The sequence below is a fragment of the Paramacrobiotus metropolitanus genome, unplaced genomic scaffold (assembly GCF_019649055.1).
Source record: "Paramacrobiotus metropolitanus isolate TYO unplaced genomic scaffold, Prichtersi_v1.0 Parri_scaffold0000001, whole genome shotgun sequence".
Classification (NCBI taxonomy): domain Eukaryota; kingdom Metazoa; phylum Tardigrada; class Eutardigrada; order Parachela; family Macrobiotidae; genus Paramacrobiotus; species Paramacrobiotus metropolitanus.
Genome location: NW_026570221.1, coordinates 2,196,670 through 2,218,869, shown reverse-complemented (window position 1 = coordinate 2,218,869; position 22,200 = coordinate 2,196,670). Strand labels below are relative to the sequence as shown.

At 45.3% G+C, this 22,200-nt stretch overlaps 1 protein-coding gene across 1 annotated transcript; it reads left to right on the top strand.

Annotated features, from left to right (window-relative positions):
- Positions 1-8,013: 8,013 nt before the first annotated feature.
- On the top strand, positions 8,014-9,622 carry LOC129595009 (putative leucine-rich repeat-containing protein DDB_G0290503). Its single transcript, XM_055491949.1, has one exon. The coding sequence runs from the start codon at positions 8,014-8,016 to the stop codon at positions 9,520-9,522; it is 1,509 nt and encodes a 502-aa protein (XP_055347924.1). The 3' UTR covers positions 9,523-9,622.
- The last annotated feature ends 12,578 nt before the right edge of the window (positions 9,623-22,200 follow it).

Here is a 22,200-nt window from a genome sequence, read left to right as displayed (position 1 = left end):
TTGTATTTGCTTTGTTTTTTTTGCTGAATGGCATTGTCGAGGCTCAGAGGCTTGTATGAAGATAGAAGTAACATTGGCAGGTTTAAGAAAATTTTAGATGCAAATTTTAAGAGAATTTTAGGTATTTTCAGCAGAAAATTCTAGGTGCATGGGAATCCAGTAAATTGCATTGGGCATTTTCTCGCGAGGGCTTTGAGTCCGAATTGAGGCCTCGCGCCAAGCGCGAAACTTGAAGCCAACGATGCTTTTTCGAACAGAAAATACGAGAAACTCAATAAAATAAAGTTATTTATTTAGAAATAAAAAAAAACAATAATATAATTTATACTAAATAGGAAAATGATTGTCTTCGTGCGAGGGTCGTACCCTTTACTGTAGCGGACAATACAGCAAATATTCAAGAAGATCGGACGTGAGACGAAATGCAAACAAAAATGCAAACAACAATGCAAACTAAAAACTGACAGAACATTGATGTTGGATTGAGTGCGATGATGTGAACGCAGTGAACGAATGATTTGGATTGGTGGTGGAAACAAAGGGAGTGAGGCGATCGAACTGGTGTTCATGCATAAAACCAAAACCCACTTAAGAATTAAAACATCGCAAAAAAATTAGGGTAAAAAAATTTTCTCTTCAAAGTAATTTCAAAACTTTTTGTTTGAACTTGCGGGAGAATGGAAAGCATGGACACTTTCGTACTGATCGTCTGTGTGATGAGACGGCACCGTGACATTTCGCCGCGGACATTTCGCCTTGGGACAATTCGCCGTGGACATTTGGTTTCACGGACAACTCGACGTGAGACATTACGTTTTGGGACTTTTGGTTTGACGGACAATAGGTCGCAAGGACATTTCGTTTTGGGAAATATGGCCGTTGGGACATTTCGACGCACGGACAATACGTTTTGGGAAAATTTGTTGTGTGACAACTAGCCGCAGTACCTCTTGTCGCAGTTTATTCAAGAAACACGTAAATCAAAATAAGTTCGCATTCTAAATAAGCTGAAATTATCATAAATCAGTTAGACGTTTTTTACAGAGATCTGCAACAGATTAAGCGCGCAATAATCGTAATTCGTACGCAGTTAATATACAATTATTAGGGAATTTCTGGCTTATGCAATTAACAGCGAAATAACACGAAGCGAAAAACTACAAGGTGCTAGCGTTATGCTGTCCATACTAATCTTCCTTCGAAATATCCTTTCGATTTAAAGAATTAATTCACGCTAGCACTATTAAAACTGTTGCACATACAAACAAAACACTACAAATCTACACAAAATTAATCATCATGCCAGGCTGAAACAACTAACCAATATGACGCTCAAATACCAAAAGTAGCGCACTACAAATTAATACGCGGCTGCGCTAACTTGCGCCAGATTGCAGTTCGTAAAATTACGTCCGGGTTGTGTTCGCTTGAACTTTTCAGTTTTTACGGATAGAACGTATGTATCCTATTGTTGGCGGGCTAGCACTAACACGTGTAATCTGTGTAGTATTCGATAATGTGACAGGTCATCCGCCTCAGTAGAAATTAATTACGTAAGCCTTCTGCTGGCATTCATGCTTTTCAGGCAACTTGACCATTTTAGCAGTGGAGATTAGCTACAATTTTTTGCAAAAACAGAAAAAATAACTCAAAAAAATAACTATAGGTTAGTGATGGTTATCTTGAATGTTACAGGGTTGTAGGTAAGCCGTACCCTGATTCTAAATATGGTAAAGCACATATGTAATTTTCGATCTTATTGCAGGGATGTTGTAAATTTGTTCGCAATATTGATTTGAATGAGTAAATAAAATTGAACTAAGACGGTGGTTGGGTTATTGTAATTATTAGCATTATAAGGGTTGCTGAAAACATCAGCCTCTTTTTTTACAGCATCAAAATTTCATTAAACATTTGTGCTCCCTTCATCGTTCCCATAACCGATGCCGCGTTGCCCCGCTGTATCCCCAGTGACAGCCTTTGGCGTAAAAACTCATGAGAACGGGCTTCGCCTGTGTATTCCTCGAGTCTTTTCCCCAGTGCTTTAATAAAAGCGATAGCGGATGGTCCCCATGGGCCCATTGTTTCGAAAGCTATCGGTGCGAAGATGTATCTGCCGCTTAGGTACAAATAAAGCCGGGACTTCTTTTCTTCCGCTTCCACCGCTGCGGCACCTGCATTGGCCGCCGTAGACTTGACGTGAGAAGGCGCAACCGTGTCCACACAAGTGACGTCCCACGCTAAGCACCCCTCTCTGCCAGGCGAAGGTTGTGCAGGCATCAGGACGTCGTTCGGACGTATGCGACGTGCCGCGTGGCACGTGGCTCCAATTTCGCCGGAATCCCAGCTGACACCAAAGATCGGCATGCGATGCTGCTCAGTCCGCCGTATCGTGGGTGTCTACCAGCAGAGAATACGCAAGATAGACCGTGGTGCCCGTATTTATCGATACGTTTTTGACACTTCATACAATCGTGAGGCTCGCATATTGCAACACCGAGTCTCAGGCCTACGGAAATTTTAAGAGTGTCATAGTCCAAAAGGTTGCCAATGTGGGCGGAGGATAACGCATTTAACCAGATGCCGGCCTCCGGCCTTGATTGTGCAAGAAGTTGGGCTTTGTTAACTTCGTCGTTGCGGTAAACTTCCAGCAGCGTAGACAGAGACACGTTGCACAGCGGTATATCCCAGGTTTTTTGCTGCTTGCAGAAATTCGGTTCCGGCAGTTCGGGTAGACGTGCGTTCTTTTTCCACATATCGAGAGCGGCAGAAAAATAAGCGACAGCATGACCAGGAAGCAGTACGGATACTAAGCCAGATACGGAGTGAATCGAAGCCAGAAAGTCTGGGAGCGCTAATTCTACGTATGCCAATACCGCCTCTGCTCACGGGTAGTGTCGCCTGCCGCCAACACGGGTAGTCGTTGTGGGCCGTGCGTACATTGCACAAGGTTTGGAAGCATATCCGCACTGTTTCGTCCAGTTGATATAGCTGTTGGGGCTGCTTCCAGGCATTGCAACAGCGCAGCATATAAATTTTTTCGGGGCGCCTAGACAATTTTTCAGGAGGAAAAGGGCGTGGTGGCGTGGCAGAATCTCCAGCCGCTCACACGTCATTTTCACGGTAGAACACTTACTCGTATTCCTTTAAACTCAGCTGTTGCAGTGAGAAATGTGCTTGTGTTGCTCGATCGATCGATGCAAAGGGTATGCTCAGGCAAGCTGAAAGTCCCGTGGAAATTCATTGCTGGAATATAAATGCGGAATTTCTCATATACTATGGCAAAAGCCTCGTATATCAATACGAGTCTCTTGATATGCTATCATCGTCAGCACTATGATATCCTATCATCGTCATCGTCTCATTATATCCTATCATCGTCAGCACTCGTTTTGCCGGCTATTGAATACAGAATTCAAAACATTGACGCAGCAAGCATTACAAGACTATGATATCCTATCATCGTCTTTTGATATCCTATCATCGTCACCGTCTTATGATATCCTATCATCGTCCGCACTCGTTTGCCGGTTATTGAATACAGAACACTGGCGCAGCAATTTGAGGGTCCAACATTTCGTCCCTATGTGCTGGTCATTTCGTTTCCAAGTATGAACAACGCACCGTGAGGGATGGTGCATATCGCTCCTTGAACAGAGACACACTATCATACACACATGTCATACATACGACAGCATCTCATTATTCAAGAGAAGAAACGCCTTGGTTTGGGTGGGCGTTGGTTATCTAACGAGGTCAGGCCTTCACCCGAAAAGTAAACATTTCCGACAAATTGTACACAGAGGGATGGAAGGAAACAATCTGATGCGCGATCGAACAAAGTTTCGCATAACGCCGCGTGATAAACTAGTGAGAACTAAGCGAGGAGAATTATTTTGCGGAGATTGGTCGCATTGTCGAAAAGTCCGAAGACGAATTGTCCGCGAGACGTCTTGCGTCGAAATGTCGCAAAGGTAAAATGTCTCAAAGCATAATGTCCCAAACCGAAGTGTCCCAGCAACGGAATGTCCTGCGGCGAAATGTCTTCGCGGCGCGCGTCGAGTTTGAGTGCGGCGAAATGTCACACTCCCAATTGTCCGGGTGCGCTAAAACGGGCGTCGCATATCGCATGCAGCCAATGCCAGACATTAAATTCTTCATGATTATTACTCCATCAACGGCTGGAGCGTATCCTCGGTGCGGTGTCGGCCATGCGGCAACAATCCTCTGATTACATGCATGTAATCATACGGAAGGCATATGCCTTCCATATTCTTTTTAAGCTAATAATTCATGGCGATTGTGAGAGTGCCTTCTCGCTTCCGGTGTCGTCATACCGCTGTTATCGCCATTCACGGCTATGACCATGAGAACGACACTCGACCAAACGACGGGATTGTACCCGTAGATTGTATCGAACCTGGGACATTTTACGTTTAGAATTTACTGGGCAAACTTTAAGTGGCGCTTACCAAAGCTAGAGGTACTGTAATTCCGAATTTCGCTTATTTCTTTCAAAACGTTTTTTCTTTCGCCACTTTTCCCGATGCTGGAACTGCATGGCTAAAAATGGTCGGAGTTCAGTCGAGATACGAGTACCAAGTATTCAACAAGTTGTCGGTTATGCATTTTGCCATTCAAGCAAAAGGTTGTCAGCAAAGTGTCGGTCTGCAAGATATTGGTCAGCAAAATCTCTGTCTGCCACAATTAAAGTTGATCCTAAAAAGTTTCAGGCAAATAAATGCATAAAAGCGCCCGTAGGTTTGTATGCTTGGTTACTGTTATTTTGATGTCTTTTCTAATGCAAAGTACTGGCGATCATGGATTTGGCTTTTGGCAGGAAAAAATCAGCTCTGTCTGTTACTCTGTCATGCGCAGCTCCTGTATTGTTCCGTCATTTTCCACTTGGGAAATAACTGACAAGCATCGCGCTTGAAGTTAGCGCTTCGATAATGCGAAGAGAGTTTGTCCACTCATTCGTGTTGATAAGGGGCTATTTGAAAACATTTGCCTCTCAGTTTCTGTCAACATCCCTAGACGCAAAGCAATCGTGTATTGGCGCACTGAGATCAAATAAGAACGATTCGAAAGGAATCGTCTCTCGGATGTCGCTCCTCTTTACTCTGCGCCATTGTCGACAATTGCAGTTTTACTGCGCTGTATAAAATTCTTTATTACAGTATCATGGCGTCCAGGGAGCTAAATATTCTCTTTGGAAATATAGCAATCACTTGTCGGCCAAACATAGTTACGAGTTGGGCAATGGTTACTCAGTTTTTTTGGCCTGTTGTTAGCTTTTCTTATGTTTTTTTAGACTTTCTTAGGTCTTCTTATGCTTTCTTAGATTTCTTAAGTTTCGGTGACTTCTTAGGTTTCCTAGGTTTTCTTAGGTTTCTTAGGTTTCTTAGGTTTCTTAGGTTTCTTAGGTTTTTTAGGTTTCTTAGGGTCCTAAGGTTTTTAAGATTGCTTGTGTTTCTTAGATTATTCTTAGGTTATTCTAGGTTTCCCAAATTCTTCGTTTGGTTTTGTTAGTTTGTTTTACCTTTTGTGACTCGTTTAATTAGATTTGTAAATCATTTATCTGACAGGCGAAATGTTGGTTCGTCGAGATGTCCATGCGGCCTGATTTCCTTGCGTCGAAACGGCCATGCGAAGGAAAGTCTCGCGGCTTAAAGTCCTACCGACGAGATATCCTGCGACGAAGCGTCCCGCGGCGAGATGGCCTTGCGGTGAAATGTCTGCGACCAAAAGTCCTGCGACAAGTTGTCCGCGGCGAAATGTCGCGGTGCCCTACTTCTATGTTTTAGAGTAGTGAGCAATAAAATCATTGATTGAGAAACCAGTGATGCAAAGCGTGTATAAAGGAACTAAAATATTAAGCAGTACATATGTACAGTAATGTGAGCGGGGTTCACTAGCGTTCACGTCCGCAACGCTACGCCACTGGATTACGTGTCTGTGTTGTGTCTCGCTTCTGATTGGCTGATGTTTTGTTAGTGGGCGCGACATAGCACGTGCTGCACAGTGTTACACACTGTTGAATGGGCTCCACGCTTTACGATCGAGCTGCGCCGATCAGTATTGATTTTCTGTTCTCCAGACTTTTCAATATTAAAAAGTCAGCAGTTTACGGTGCGACGTTTTGTGATTTCGCAATAGTTCGCAATCCAGATCGTATTGCTCACTTCCACGGGATAGATTCCGTTTCTGTCTCCGTCTCTGGATCCATTCTGGATCTAGCATTAGATGGTAGCAGAGCCAATAGCGGTTCTCTGATTTGAAGTGATTTGATCTGGATTTGATTTGAATTGTGTCAGGCAAAGTTGGCCTGTTATTTGATGTGTTATCCGACCAGTAAGGCACAGGTCTGTCGAAAAGCAAAGTGCAACACCACAAGCGGTGCAAGTCCCTCATCTGACGTGGATTTCCAGCTTTGGTTTTCAGTACAGAGTCTTCAGCGAAGACCTGTGCTGTTTCCTCAGCTGTGCAAGAGTGCAAGAGTTCAGTCGCCAGTGTTCCTCGGTGTAGAGTCTTCAGCGAAGACCTACACTGGTGTCATTGGTACTCGGCAAGGATTCAGCGAATCCTAAGCCGTGGGGCAGAAGCGCCGAAGCGCCGAAAGGGGCGCACGGGAAAAGACAGATCAGACTCCACCAAACTGGTGTAGAGCGCAAAACTACTGCTGCTACGGCACAGCCGGCACAGTAGCCTACTAATAGCGCGAGGCACGCTACGGAACAGCGGCGACGCGGGAACGGATAGTGGAGAAGAAATTGGATCATCTGGATCGTTTTCCCCGAGGAACGGACGGTTAACAGGTAGAAAACCGTTATTAATTACGGGATTGGCTAGCTGGTAAAATTAGCAATTTTCATTGGTCCGTACTGAGCTGAGCGTAGAAGTAGGCGGAGTTTTGCAAACGGCGCGCATGTCTGGCCGTTGACCGTGACGTCAGGCAGATATAAATTTTAAGGGGAGTAACGTGATTGGTCAGTTATTTGAGCTGTGATTGGTCGAAATTTGAACTGAATATTTTGAGCTAGCGGACCAATCAGAACGAAGTAAACAACCCGAATGGGGATTTTCCGTTGAACTTGAGTCGTAATGGGAAACTTGATTTGAAATGAGATAAGTGAGCGGGAAAGTGACCTTTTAACTTGATTTGAGCTAAGAAGTGACCTTTTGATTTGAAACAAAGGAAAAGTGACCTTTGATCGAATTGAGCTGGAAAGTGACCTTTTAACTTAAAACCGAGTTGAGAAGTGACCTTTTGAGTTGAGTTGAGACGGAAAGTGACCTTTAAGACCAGAAGTTGACCTTTGAGTTTTGGAAAGTGACCTTTACCAAAAAGTTGGAATTGAACAAATTGACCTGTTCAAGTGACCTTTATGATCTGAATGCGACAAACGGTGACCTTTATCGAAGTGAAATTGAAGTGAATAGTAGTACAACGATATCAGCAGTTGTAGGACTTCAATTGTAAACGTGTTCTGAACGGAAAGAATGGTTTCGAAGTTTTGTCTGAAGAGTGACCTTTAGGGCAAATCGCTCGAACTTTTTACCGAAAAAGTGACCTTTAAACGGAACTTAGCTGAAATTTTTCAACCGAAAAGTGACTTTTAGCAAGGACTTAGAAAATTTCACAAAACAAAAGTGACCTTTAAGATAATTGAACAAACCATACAATAACGCTTGTGTGAGAACAATTGACAGGAGCGTCCAAGTTATCCGATCAACATGGACAAAGAAGAACCGACATCCACCAGCAGTCAGGGAAGCAGGAGCTCCCGAGGATCACAACAAGGCACAGTTGATCCTTATAAGAAGGAATATAAGTCGCTCGCGCGTCCAGTCGGACATGACAGACAGACCCGAGCGGCTGTGACCTTTGCAAGAAAAGACAGCAAAGGCAGTGACAACACATACCAAGTGGCGCTCGGAGCAATACAGAACGAAGAGAGCTCCATCGGTGACGGAAAGGAAACCCCTGCGTCTGCGGCGGGAGGCAATCCGATGAACCAGATAAAGGTCACCGGGGAGGATAAGTCCACAGGAAGAACAGCGGAACTAGTTGGAGCATCACAGCTGGATGCTACCACTAGCGGAATGCATGAGCAGGATAAAAATGCGAACCTGACTCAAATGGAAGTTGAAGCGACAAAGGTCACCAAAATGGAACTGGTTGAAATGGGATTGGATGACCTTTTGTTGAATGACAAGACTGTAGACGATGACCTTTGGGCCACTCCAATGGTGTCAGACGAATCAAATGAATCATACTTCACGGACGATGAAACGACGATGAATGTGTCCTTCCAATCCGCGATGAGACAAGCCGACCGTGCTGAAGGGACGATACTATTCAAAGATATACCGGAGCACCTCATCGAACGGACAAAAACAGGAAAGGTCATCAATGTTAGACCACCATCACCGAACAGCCCCACAACGACTTTGAGAACTCGTGTTAGAGAGTTGGAAGACGAACTCGAGACCAAGGAAAGTCAGGCAACGAAGCGAACGAGAGAAAATCGGGAAAAACTGTCACCGCTGGAAGCCCGAATATACGTATTGGAACAACAACAGGTTGACTTAGAGAGCGCAGCGGACGAATGGAAAATCAAATACGAACGCCAACGAGAACTCGCGGAAGAATATTTGAAGATGGTGGATGACAGAGAAATGGAAGGTCATCTTGCAGTCAGTGACCTCAACGAGAGCATGTCAGAAGAATCAGCCAAAAGGTCACGGCACTTAGCGGAATTGAAGGACGAATGCGACTCACTGAAACTAAAGGTCACCGAAGCTGAAACGAAAAGAGATGAATACGCAACCAAACTCGCCGACGCTACTCAGCGGTTGTTGACGAACACCACTGAAATCTTCAAGCTCAGGAATGACCTGAAGCTCCGTGACGAGAATATCGGGACCCTTCAGAGGGAGTCATACGATCACCAGAGGAGGGCTGATGAAGCCGCTAAGGTGGCAAAGGACTTGCGAGATCTTACAGCCACCGAAGGAGTACGGTTGATTAATGAAATAAGACAGGTGATGCAAGAGAACAAGGCGTTGAAGGATGACAACAAAAAGGTCACCGATGAGATTAAAGAGTTAAAAGAAGCCGCCAAGACAATTGCAGAACAAGGCGCGAGGTGGGAGCACGAGGCACACCTCTTGGACGAAAAAGTCACGGTACTTGAACTGAAAGATAAAGAGTGGCAACGGACAGTCCATCAGAAGACACAGGAGATCATCAAACTCAACACGGAGTTGATCGACATGACCCAAACGGCAATGACAAGAGAAGACGAGGTCAATCAGACAAAAACCCAGCTGAAAGCGGCAGCCGATGAGTATTCGAAACTGGAAAGAGACGTGACCCAGTTGGCGGAACACATCAGGAAAGTCGAAAATGACACTGAAAAGGTCATCCAGGAGAAAACGTTCCAACTCCACCAGCACATGCTAAAGGTCAAGGAGGAAAATCAGAATTTGAAAACAGAAAAGAGGAATTCCAATTGAAAGTCCGTCGCCTCGAGGATGAAAATAAGGCGCTCAACATCTCAAACAAACACAAAGATGAGCAGCTGTTGCAATATGGAGTTAGAACAGCCACGGTGGAATCACCCCCGCCCAGTTACAGCAAGGCGCATGAAACGGGCACGGGCAAAAGTTTCCACTTCGACATGCCGCCACGAACTGGCACCGGTAAAGGAAGTGTTAAAAATGAAAGAGATGGTGAAAATGACAAAAACGACAAAGAGCCACCTTCGGAAAGTAACCCTCATATGAGTCGAGGTGACCCTTCACAATTTCCCCCGCACTTTGAAACAAACGTGTTCATCGATGAAGGGCGACGGGACAGACCCTCCAGCCGGCAGGAGCGTCCAAGGAAATCCCGTTATGGAAAAGCGAGACGAAGCCAAAACGATGATGAAAGTAGCGACGAAGACGATGACCAGAGAGCAGAAAACACAGCGGTGCAATTGACTAAAGCACTCAATTCGATGGCTCGGAAAACGCCCCTCATGACCTTTGACGGTAGTCGTGACACTGTGAGTGGCTGGACACGACTGGTGAAGGAAACCCAAAGGACTTACCAGCTCACGGACGACCAAATTATGATCGAGATAGCCAGTGCAGTGAAAGGTCCTGCAAAAACCTGGTTTGAAGGAGAAAAGGACATCGCAGCAGAAGATGGAATTGAATACTCAATAACTGAATGGATGGACAAATTCAAAGACGAATATGGCGATAGAGACGAAGAAGTCTTAGGCTTACGTGAGGCCTACGCGAGGAAATTTGAACTCGGGAAGGAATCGCTTGACCAGTATTATCAGGCGATGATGCGCTTTAAAGCGAAAAGAATCATCACCGAGAAGCAAGCAGTCGGCTTCCTAATTGAAGGATGTAGAGTGGACAACGAACTCTACAAGGCACTGCGTATACAGAAGTGCAAAACGCCAACGGACGTGAAAGATTTCTTCAGACATTGGGCCACTGGTGAAGAGAAATATAAGGCGCCTAAAGGTCAACGTAATCAGGAATACGTGACCATCCGCCAAGGCCAAGTCGAAAATGTGCCGCAACAGAGAATGGCAGCTGCACCACTCCAGCAACCAGTTGAATACCGCATGGAGACTCCGGTTAGATAAGTCACGGAAAAGGTGACCTTTATCGACAGTCAGACGGGGCAACCGATAACGTAAGCAAAGGTAGCGGCGATACAAGCGGCAGCTCAAGTGAGACCGGCACCTCAGAATGTAACCCCACTGGCACCACAGAATACGGCCCCTACGAATGTCGTGTTGCCACAACAAGGAGGGGGTAACGGAAACTTCGGTGGAAACGGATACGGAAATGGAAACTGGAACGGAGGTCAAGGAAACTTCCAAAATCAAGGTCAAGGTCAAGGATACTTCCAGCAAAACAGAGGAAACCAGAACTATCAGCGGAATCAAGGGTCACGAACAGAATTCAAGTTCCAGATGATCGACGGATGGGTGGCGAACAATGTGCAGATGTGCCAATACTGTATGTACGGCAATCATCAGACACAAGGATGCAAGTTCGCCAACACACCACCGGAACAGAACCCGAATCTGTTTGCCTTCAGAGAGTGGCAACGGCTTCGCGCAACGGGCGGATGGCAGCAAGCGGTGGCTAATGGATATGACTTAATCACACAATGGTATCAGGCGAAAGCGAACTTCCAGAATCAGCAAGGAAATGGAAACGGTAACTATGGAAATGGAAATGGTGGTGGCCAGAATAACGGTGGCTACGGCCGTGGTGGCTTCGGCCGCGGCGGCTTCAGAGGAAGGGGCAGAGGCTTCGGCCGCGGAAACTTCAGAGGAGGCCAGAACAATGGTGGCGGCCAAGGAAACTACCAACAGGGTGGTGGCCAATATAATAACGGCGGCGGACAGAATCCTAACCCGGCAAACGATATTGGACAACAACAAGCAAATGTGCAGGGCGCGCAACAAGGCGGAGCGCCGGTTCACGGAAACGGGCAAGATCAGTAGGCACCGGTGAGCCTACTGATCGACCCGACCCTAAACCACCGGATAAAAGGGAAAGGTCACCACTGCAGAATGGTACTGCAGTGAATGTGACCACTGCAACGGCTATATGGATCCCGTCAGCGAAAAAGCAAAGTGGACCGGCTATAGGGATGTCGCAACCGCAAGAAACGGCTAGATGGATGCCGCCACAGCAAAGAGAAACGGCTATATGGATGCCGTCATCGCAAAAAGAAATTGGAGCGGTTATAAGGATACCGCCACAGAATCAAAGGTCACCGCAGAATGGCACTGCGAGTGGAAACGTTCAAGTGGATAAAAGGTCACCGCAGAACGGTACTGTGAGTGGAAATTGTCGTGACGGTAGCGCAACACTGCAAAAAGTGCAGCAAAACGAAAGGTCACCGTACTGCAGCGAAGAAGTGCTAGCGCAACGACGCGCACAACGGAACGCAAAGATTAAACAGGCGCTGCTGAATCAGAAGAAACCGCAGAAAGATACTGCGCAAGAAGAAAATGAGCAACATGCGAAATTCCGGAAATACTTGGCAGAAAATGATAAAGCGAATGAACCAGGTTGCGACTGTTACGGAGAGATAAAGCCAAAGTTCTGGAATTGTTCAGAGGACGAAGAAGAGAAGCTGATAAGGCAAAAATGGATGGAACAGAATATCGCTGTACCCAGTAAAGATGAAAGGCCACCTTCCGTAGGAAAAGTTCAAGTGAAAGGTCAAGGAGCAAGTGCGCACGCTAAAAGTCACGGTGGAAGGGCCGTGTTAAAAGGTCGAGAAACAGACTCGACACTGCGAACAGCGCAGCAGAAGAATAGCGAACCGGCACAACGGGACTCCGATGACTCACTTGTTGATGCAATAACTCTGCAACAGAAGGAAAAGTGGCAAAAAGTGGCCTACAGACCGAATGGGAATCACGGGATGTGGATACCCGTAACGCCGAAAGCGAAGCAGAAAACGAGAATGTCGCAAGAGGATTACTGGGACATGCAACAGTTGCGAACGCAATGCGAAAGAAAGCGATTAGAAGAGTTGGTTACCGGGAAACCAGCGCAAAGGTCACCGAACCCAGTCCCAGCATTTGATCCAACTGGATATAAGAAGACATTCGCCGACGCGAATTATCAACGAAATGCACCGCCAGAGGACAAACCGCTGAATTATGGAGAAAAAGTCCCCATACAAAAGTTGACAGGCGGCGGATTTGTCATGAAGCGCAACGAAAGGTCACAGGACTTAGCGCAATCGAACAAAAAGGACGATCAAACGAGATGGCGCAAACGCAACAGAGTAGCGCAGCCGAAAGGTCACGGGACTTATCGCAAGCACTACAGAAGGATGGTAACGACAAGTCACCAGCCCGAACAGACGGAATGTCTTCGCAAATTGATCCAACGAAAACGAACAATGAAGTGTCCGCGAAGGTGATCGAATGGATGACCGAAAAAGGATATGATATGATTACATATGAAAGGTCACCAGATGAGATGAAAGATAGCGAAGAAGACGAATTGAAGCGAGCGGACCAAATAACAAGTGAAGTCATTGAGAAGCTGAGAGATGAACGAAACGAAAACCGTAAAGAGGAACTGATCCATCAGACGATAAATAAAGTGATTAAAGGTCACGCGGATAGCACAAAAGCAAATGAGCAAGTGCAGGAATTTGAAAAGGTCACCGGTGGTAAAATGGCTACAGAGAAGCGAACAAATAAAGAAAAGCCGCGAAAATATTACGATGTTCGGACTAACGTTCCACACAGGATTGATAAGCTGAGCGAAATACTGAAAGGTCATAGCACTCCAGCAAAAGGACAAGTGCTTTCCGATATGGACCCGGGACCAGTATCGCTCATTCCTGTGAAATGTAAGATTCACACATTGAAGATCCAAAACGGAAAATTGCCTAAAAGAATTGAAGCTTACACACACGAAGTGAAAGTGGGAGACATAAAGGTCAACGCAATGTTGGACACCGGCGCTGAGACGTCGCTGATCAGCAAACCATTTTGCGAGAAGAATGGACTTCATATGCTACCACTACCACCAGACAGACTGGTGAGAATAAATGGAATCAGTGGAACGTCAGGATTCATGGTGACGCACTATTGTGTAGCACCAGTGACCTTACGAAAGAAAACTAGCGAGCATTCTTTCTACGTCCGACCGAAGTGTGATGACGTACAGGTGTTATTGGGATTTGACTTTTTGGAAAAGAAATTTGTACTGATGGATAATGAAGGGGAAGAAGAAAAGGAAGATGACCCAAAACCAGTCGCCAAAGTTCAAGTCGGAAAGGTCAGCGAACTCATAAAACAGACGGAAAATGCTCAAATAGTTAATAAAACGCTAATCCCAGTACCAAAGGCACCGGGAAACGAAAAGAAAAAGATGACGCAAAAAGAATTGTCACCATTTGAGCAGTTGCAAATGATTCAACAGGAGATTGAAAACACACTAAACCGGACAATGCTGACACAAAAGGGAAGAGAAAAGGTCATCCCAGTACCAGAGGCACCGGGAATGACAAAAGTGCAGCAGGAACAAATTATCCCAGTACCAGAGGCACTGGAAACGAAAAATGAAAATGGAAAAGTTGAAAAAGTTATCCCAGTACCAGAGGCACTGGGAAAGGAAAGGTCACCAGATGAAGCCAAAGAAGAAGTAACAGAACGTGATTCTCAAAAGGAACCCTTTTTCGAACCACACTCTGCTATCAATGACGAAAGGTCACCAACACTTGAAGAGATAGCTGCCACACAGAAAGAAGCGACAGCTGCAGCGAAACAATCGCTCATGCCAGGCATGGATTGGGCAAGGCCTATCCCAGTACCAGAGGCACTGGGAATAAAGACGGCTAAAGTGGGGAAGGATAAAAAGAGTGAAAGGTTACGGGTTTTGAAACGAATAACTGAAGAGGAACAGATGTTTACAAGCGAAATCCGCAACAAGGCACTCGAACAATTGAAAGGTCACCGAACAGAAAAAGAACCAGAGGTCATCGAAATATCCTCTGAGGATAAAAGCGTGACTCCAATCGAATGTGAGGAAGATACCACAGTACAGGAACAGGTTAAACCTCAAGCGAGTCAAAGGACATTAACTCCAGAAGAACGAGCCGGGAGTTGTCACCACGGTTACTTTGAGGATCCGTGCAGAGTGCAACCACAATGGGAATGCGCGGAATGTTGTGAAAATGCCACTCGAGATGACCTTTCAGAATAGCCGAAATGTAACGCCGCATTAGCAGACCTTAAAGGTCATGCCCAAAAGGAAGTGAAAAGCATCATGCGGACAAACGAAATGTGGAAACCACACATCGAACGGTATCATTGGAATAGATATCGAACGTGGTTGTCATACGTGGAAAGTTTTATAATCGGAAGAGGCAGATGGCTAAACCATTGGTTGCAACGTGTCGAGATAGGAATCCAAGATCCTCTCGATCCGGTAGCAACAGAAAGGAGATTTGAACGAGAGATAGGAGAGATGACCGAAGAAGGAGAAATGTGGGAAGAAGCGAGAGTTGACCTTTTCTGGGACTTCCGTGTGAACCACATGTATAAAGGCGAAGGGAGAACGATCATCTTCCCGGCAGGACTTGGTACTCCTGTCTACGAATCACTCGAAGTATATTACAACGCGCTAAAAGAGGGGAACGAAGACATATTACAAAAATACTGGAATAAATTCGAAGAAGAGATCCCCAGATTCGACGTAAAAGAGATGCGAGAATTACAAGTAACCCGGAAAAGAAGGCTACCAGGAATAATGCAAAAGAAAAAGGTGACCTTTGCACCAGATCCAGATGGAGTGGACTACCCAGAACGAGGTGGTGATACGTGGTGCATGTATGAAACGATTCCGAATGATGAATGGGTCACCGAAGAACTGATGGCAAACTGCATTTTCGTCGGTCCCAAACGACCTAAAGGTTACGAAACAGTCCAACAGGATGAAGTTGATAAAGGGACCGAAAAAGAAGCGGAAAAAGAGGAACCAGTTGAAGAGATAGTTGAAGGAGGATCGAACGAAACGGAAGAAAGTTCAAAGTCGGCTTTCGACATCGCACGGATGTTAACAGATAGAGGAGAAATGTGGAAGAAGTTCAAAGAGGAAGTTGAGAGGATATCGAATGAACAACAAAACCCAGTAACGGAGGCAAAAAACGGGGAAAGGTCACTCGATAACGGTGAGGAATGTCCGCCGGTCGAGTTGACCGAAAAGCCATTAACGAGCCTTGAAGAAATAAATGAATTGGAAAAGTCAAAATCGGACGAAGAAAGGTCAAACTCCGAACAATCAGAAAGGTAACCAACGAGAATCCGGGTAGCCAGGAGTCACCCAAGAGTCGCCGCACGAAACGGACGAAAGGCAAAAGAAGGGGACAAACCTCTGCTCAAAAATTCGAAAGCGAAAAAACTTAGCGATTCGCGGGAAAACGAAAGTGACCTTTCATCAGAAGACGAAGGAGTTGATGAGCGCCCACTTGAAAAGGTTGACAAAGGTCAAGCTACTGCACAAGAATATGAGAGCAGTAACTCCGACTCCGAGTGGACGAGTTCAAGCGATAACTCAACGACTTCGGAAGATTCAGGTGTAAGTGACCTTTCAGAACAAGAGGACTTATTGGATTTGGATGAAGACGACGAAGTGGATGAAGAAAAAGAAAAGGATATTAAAGTCAGAAGATTGAAAGTGGAAAAAGCCAGAATGTCGAAAGACGTGATCAAAGTCTACAGTGACCAACGAATCAAATTGAAACCGTCAAACTGCACACGTGTAAAGGTCAAGATGGGAAAATATGCACCGGCCCAAAACAAGTTGATGTTTACACCGGTCCCACAAGTGGAAACTGAAGTGCAACCGTTGGCAGGAGTGACGGACCACAAGGGAAAATACTTCGAAATCGTCATCGCAAATCATAGTAGCAAATACCGAATCGTGAAGAAAAATCAGCTTCTCGGCTATGTTGAGAAGCCGAGAAGCTGATTTCAATTCGAATGGATCCGGAAAAGGTCACCGCGGTCTCAGAATTTAAACGGCCTCAAACAGAAAGGCAACTAATGTCATTCCTTGGACTGGCGAACTATTACCGCAAATTCATAATGGGATATGCACAGAAGACTTCCCACTTATATGAACTGCTGAGACAAGACAAGCACGTGAAAAAGGACTGGACAGCAGTACATGAGGAAGAGTTCAATAGCTTGAAAAAGTTGTTGTGTGAAGGTCCAGTACTGGCAAAGTTTGACCCAGCAAAACCGACCGTCATTGAATGCGACGTGAGCAAGGAAGGAATTGGAGCAGTACTGTCACAGGATGGACATCCAATCGCATATGCGAGCCGCGTCCTGCATGGAGCCGAGAAAAATTACGGCGTAACGGAATGGGAATGTCTGGCAGTAGTGTTCGCTGTCAGGAAATTCAAGCCGTACATCGATTATGCCGAATTTACCGTGAGGACGGATCATCAGGCGCTGACTAACTTGCTGAGGTCAGAGACGAATAAAGTTGGAATGAACCCGCGCCTGACGAGATGGGCAATGGCGTTACAAGGTCACCAGTTCAAAATCGAATACAAACCGGGAAAATACTGCGACAACGCGGATGCATTGTCAAGAGCGCCAATCGAAGGCCCGACGTGTCAAGAAGAAGAATTTGATGAGATTCCAAACTTTGAAGACTATAAGAAGGAATTTGATACGAAAGAACCAGCAATTGAAATTGGGCAGTTGTTCCTACAAATGATCGAACAAAGAGAGAAACGACTAAAGGTCAATTCAGCTACGGCGAATGAGTCGGCTGAAAACGAAGTACAAGTGAACCGAGTGAAAAGCTGGTTGCCCGCCGTTAGTGACTTAAAGGTCACCGGACTTGACGCGGAATCCCAATTACCGAATGGAAAGGTCGCGGACTTGATGAAACAGCGGAGAATAGAGATGACCTTTGGGAAACGGACAAAGTTGCACAAGCGTTGAACGAGTGTCCGATCAAACTGCTGAGATTCCCGAAAGAGATGAAAAAGAGGTACAAACCGTTACCACGCTGCAAGGTCATTAAAGATTGGAATGAACTCAGCACAGCGACAGTCCGTATCGTTAACTTGCAAGGAGACGAAGAAGACGAAGATGATTCAAATTTGCAGTTGAGGAATAAACAGCTAAAAGATCCCCATCTGGCAATGATTATAGATGAATTGGAACATCTACCAGACGCAGAAACGAGATCAAAATTCGAAGTGCATTACCAGTTGTGGAACGGTATATTGTACCGAGTAAAGGATAAAAATGGGAGACTTGAAAGGTCAAATGTGGTACCGTTGTCAATGCGAAGAGCGATAATTCACGCATTGCACGACGAGAAGGCGGCAGGACATCTGGGATTCGAAAAGACATTATCTGCAATCCGACTACGATATTACTGGGACAGAATGAGTACAGATGTGAAGAATTACATACTTGCGTGCCAAGGTTGCCAGTTCCGCAAGACACCAAGAAAATGCCCACCGGGAAAATTGCAGGAGATTAAAGTTGGACATCCGTTCTTCCGAGTATACGCGGATCTCAAAGGACCATTGCTACCAACGAAGAAACGCGGATATAAGTACATAGCGGTATTCATTGATTAACTGACGAAATACGTGATTGCGGTACCAATGAAGACGGCAACGGCTAAAGAATTTGCCAAAGTGTTTGTGAAGCACGTGATATTGGTACACGGAGCACCGCACATTCTGCATACAGATCGCGGACGGCACTTTACAGCTGAAGTATTGGCAAAGGTCACCAACGTCTTTAAGATAAAACACACATTCGGAACGGCATATCATCCGGAAGGTCAAGGCCAAGTTGAAAGACAGATGCAAACGATTGCGGATGGTTTGGCACAGTACCTGAAAGCGGGAAACGAAAGAAAGTTTAACAAGTACCTCCCATATGTTATTTCGGCGATGAACCGAGTCGTACACGCCACAACGGGATATTCAGCATACTATATGCTACACGGCAGAGAAATGACAATGCCGGAGGATGTGGTTACATAAACGAATATACCCGATGATTATGGAACTCCAGACGAATGGGTGGAGACCATGAAAAAGAACTTGACCTTTGCCGAAGAAGTGGCGAGATGTAACATCAAAGACGCTTATGAGAAGAATGCGGAAATTTACAATAAGAAGAAATCGGAGCCGAATTTCAAAGTGGGCGACCTCGTACTGATGCGATTACCAAAGGACACGAAACAAGGGAATAAAGAAAACCAGTCGGACTTTAAGTCGAAATACGATAAAGTGTGGAAGATTCTGAGTTTCCCGCGAACAAACGAAGCTGAGGTCATTGAGCAGAACCCTAAGAAGGAAGCAGACTTAAAGGTTATCTCGATCGACCGATTAAAGCTGTGGCATCCGCCATTACCTGAGGAGAAAGATTCGCAAAAAGTATCAGAGCGTACCTCGAATTTTTTCGAACCACCTCTGCTACCTGAAGTGGAACAAGGAACAGTAGAACGAGTAACAGAGCGTACTCAAAAAGACTCGGCAGAATCTTTTTTCGAACCACGCACTCTGCTACCTGACATGAGTGGAGATAAACCGAGGAAGAAGAGAGGAAGACCCAGGAAAGAAGACAAAGATTTCGAGACAGCAGTTACAAAAAAGTTGAACGCAGAAGCTGGAAATTTGGCAGAAAGGTCACCAGAAGATGAAATCGAAGTAGCAGAACGCGCTTCGCAAAAGGATTTTGAACCGAATCAAAAGCCTTTTTTTGAACCATGTACTGCTACCGGAGATAAAGATGACCTTTTGAAACAGCAAGTTGGCATATCAGAGCGCAATTCGAATTTTTTCGAACCACGCACTGCTACCGGCAATGAGAATGACCTCCTAAGGAAGAGAGAAGAGGAAATAGGGGCGGTCAAAACAAAGGCTGAACAATTGGGCCGCGATATAGCGAAAGCAATCAATGAGCGAAAGGTCAAGCAGAAGAAGAAGAAACCAACTCCTACGGAACTGCTAACCCAAAAAGGCGAACCTGTGGACGCAGCCGAGCAAGACCTTCTTGATCGGATAACTAAAGGTCGCAAAGACAAATAACCCACATAAATATGAATAAGGGGTTCAATTCAATAAAAAGTTCGGAAGGTGTAAAGGTCATACGAAGCACACCAGCCAATCGTTATCGTTTTCGTTGATTGTGGAAAGGTCACCAAACTCTGACGAAAAGTCATAAAAAATGTTTAAAGGTCAAAAGGTCATCGAAACGGATTCCAGAAAGGTCGTCATAGATGAAAAGTCAACAGGAAGGTCCTCCAGTCGAAAGCTCATCAGACTCGGACTGAATCATACGAGAGAAGCGAAAGGTTATCGAAAGGTCAAGATACTCCGACCGAAATTCAAATGGAACAACGAAAAGGTCACGAAAGTCCGGAATCTCCAGAAATTGTCGACCAGTCCAAAGGTCATCGGACTCTAACTGAAGTTCAAAATGAAGTGCAGACGTCGACTGAAGCAAAAGCGGAAGAAGTGGAAAGTCAATCGGAAGGTTAAAAGACTCCGGCAGAAATCCAAATGGAACAGCCAAAAGGTCACGAAAGATCTGTATCAGTAAAAATGAAAGGTCAGCAGACGAGATTGTGAAGCCAGATCACCGAAAACTATAAGGTCAACGTCAAATGTCAAACGAACCAAGTGTAAGGTTCAAGTGAAAGGTCAAGTGAAAGACCAACTGAAAGGTCACGGAACTTTGACAGAAAAAGACGAACAGCCTAAAGGTCAAGAGACGTCTCGAACCGTGGAGAAGGAAGCGCAACCTAAAGGTCAAGAGAGTTCCGTGTCTACGGAACAACCGAAAGGTCACGAGACTTTGAAAGAAGGTGGGAAAAAAGAGGTCATGCTCCCCATGTAAAAAGCGGCAGTAGATGCAGACGCGGACTCCGCGCGACAGGTGGTTCAAAAAATCGTTGTTTACACTGTTGAAAGAGGTTTCAGCGACGGAGAAACCGAAAGGTCAAGAGATTCCATTGACGACCGAGAAATCAAAAGGTCACGAGACTTAGCCGAGAAAAGAGAAGACTGACGAACCGAAATCGACTCAGTCTTCGTCCGGATCATTGGCGAGATTGACAATCGATGAGAAACAGAATCAGGAAACAGAACCAACGCACTCGGCATTCCCCCAGAAACCGGATACGGGCGGTAAATAAGCGAAATGATACATGTTACCAGAACACAACAAAAATGCGTGGAGAAGGGTCATAACTGATGCGACATTGGATAATATACGACGAACAAAAGGAACGACATGACCTTTTTGAGTTACAACGCTGCCAACTTCGAAATGGAAGAATTTTGTACTCGAATAATGGCGAACAGATCGAAAACAGTTGAATGCTAATTAGTTATCGATGGAGCACTTGAACTGGCGTAAACGACAAAATGTGAAAGGTCACCGCGTGAATGAAGCAAATGACCTTAATGATGTAAAGAAAAAGGTCATGAAAGGTCATCAGAAGCGAATGTCATGGTTAAGTATAAAGGTCACGTAACATGTTAACTTAAACTGCATTAGTGCAATTGTTGTTTTCAGCGTTTATAGCACAGAATTGCCTAAAAGAAACCATGTGGAGTATCTATTGGGGTTCAAATTGATTCGGTCTATAAAGCCGGCCCCAAGGGAGTAGTTACGGCAGTTAGCCGGCTCTCCTCCTTACGCGATTCAGTGTTATAAATTGACAAGAGAAACTACGGTAATCAAGCTGGATCTCTTGAATACGAAACGGGGCCACAAGCGGCGAAAAAAAGAAAGAAAACAGGTGGAATATTGATGAGGTTTACTTAATGCGGCAACGTGCCGGCCTCATTAGAGTTGTTACGGTAAACTGTGCCGGCACTCTCTTTAAGCGATTCAGTGTTAAAAATAAACGAGAAAAACTACGGTAACCAAGCCGGATTTCTCGTAGTAATGTTAGCCACAAGCGGCGAACAAGAGTAAAAGATTAAATGTGGAAATTTCATGGGGTAAACTCAATGCGGTAACTAGCCGGCGCCATCAGAGATGTTACGGTAAACTTGCCGGCACTCTGGCCGCTCGAGGCATGTTGAAGTTGAATGTGCGACGGAAAGGTCAAATCAAGTCTTTACCAGGGAGGCAAGCAAAGAAGTGCTTGAAAGCCGCAGAAAATTGGCTAAGTCCCTCCATGACCTTTAACGGAAGTTTGAACAGAAACTGGATGACCTTTGGGATCATCAATTGCCCAACAGAGTCACCGTATCGGAATTCAAGTCGCATGACCCTTTGGGACCATTAACCCAAACGAGTCGCACATCTCAACGGATCATCTTAACAAAGGATGACCTTTACCAGGGAGGAAGCGAACTACGCTTGTCTACATGACGTCCCTCCATGACCTTTATGGATCTCATTTTGAAGTCGTACAATTGATACGCACCTTATTCCAAAGATGAAGCAGTATTCCTAAGTCGTACGTGATACGCACCCGATTCTCAAGTGGATTGTGATGAAGTCGCATTACGGATGCGCAGGATTGCTCAACAGAGCGGAATGGGCCAATGTGCGGAAAACGGTGGACAGGACCTGTGACCTTTACAAGTCAGAAATGGAGGATCCTAGTCTACATTTGATTAATACTTTTGTTGATCTG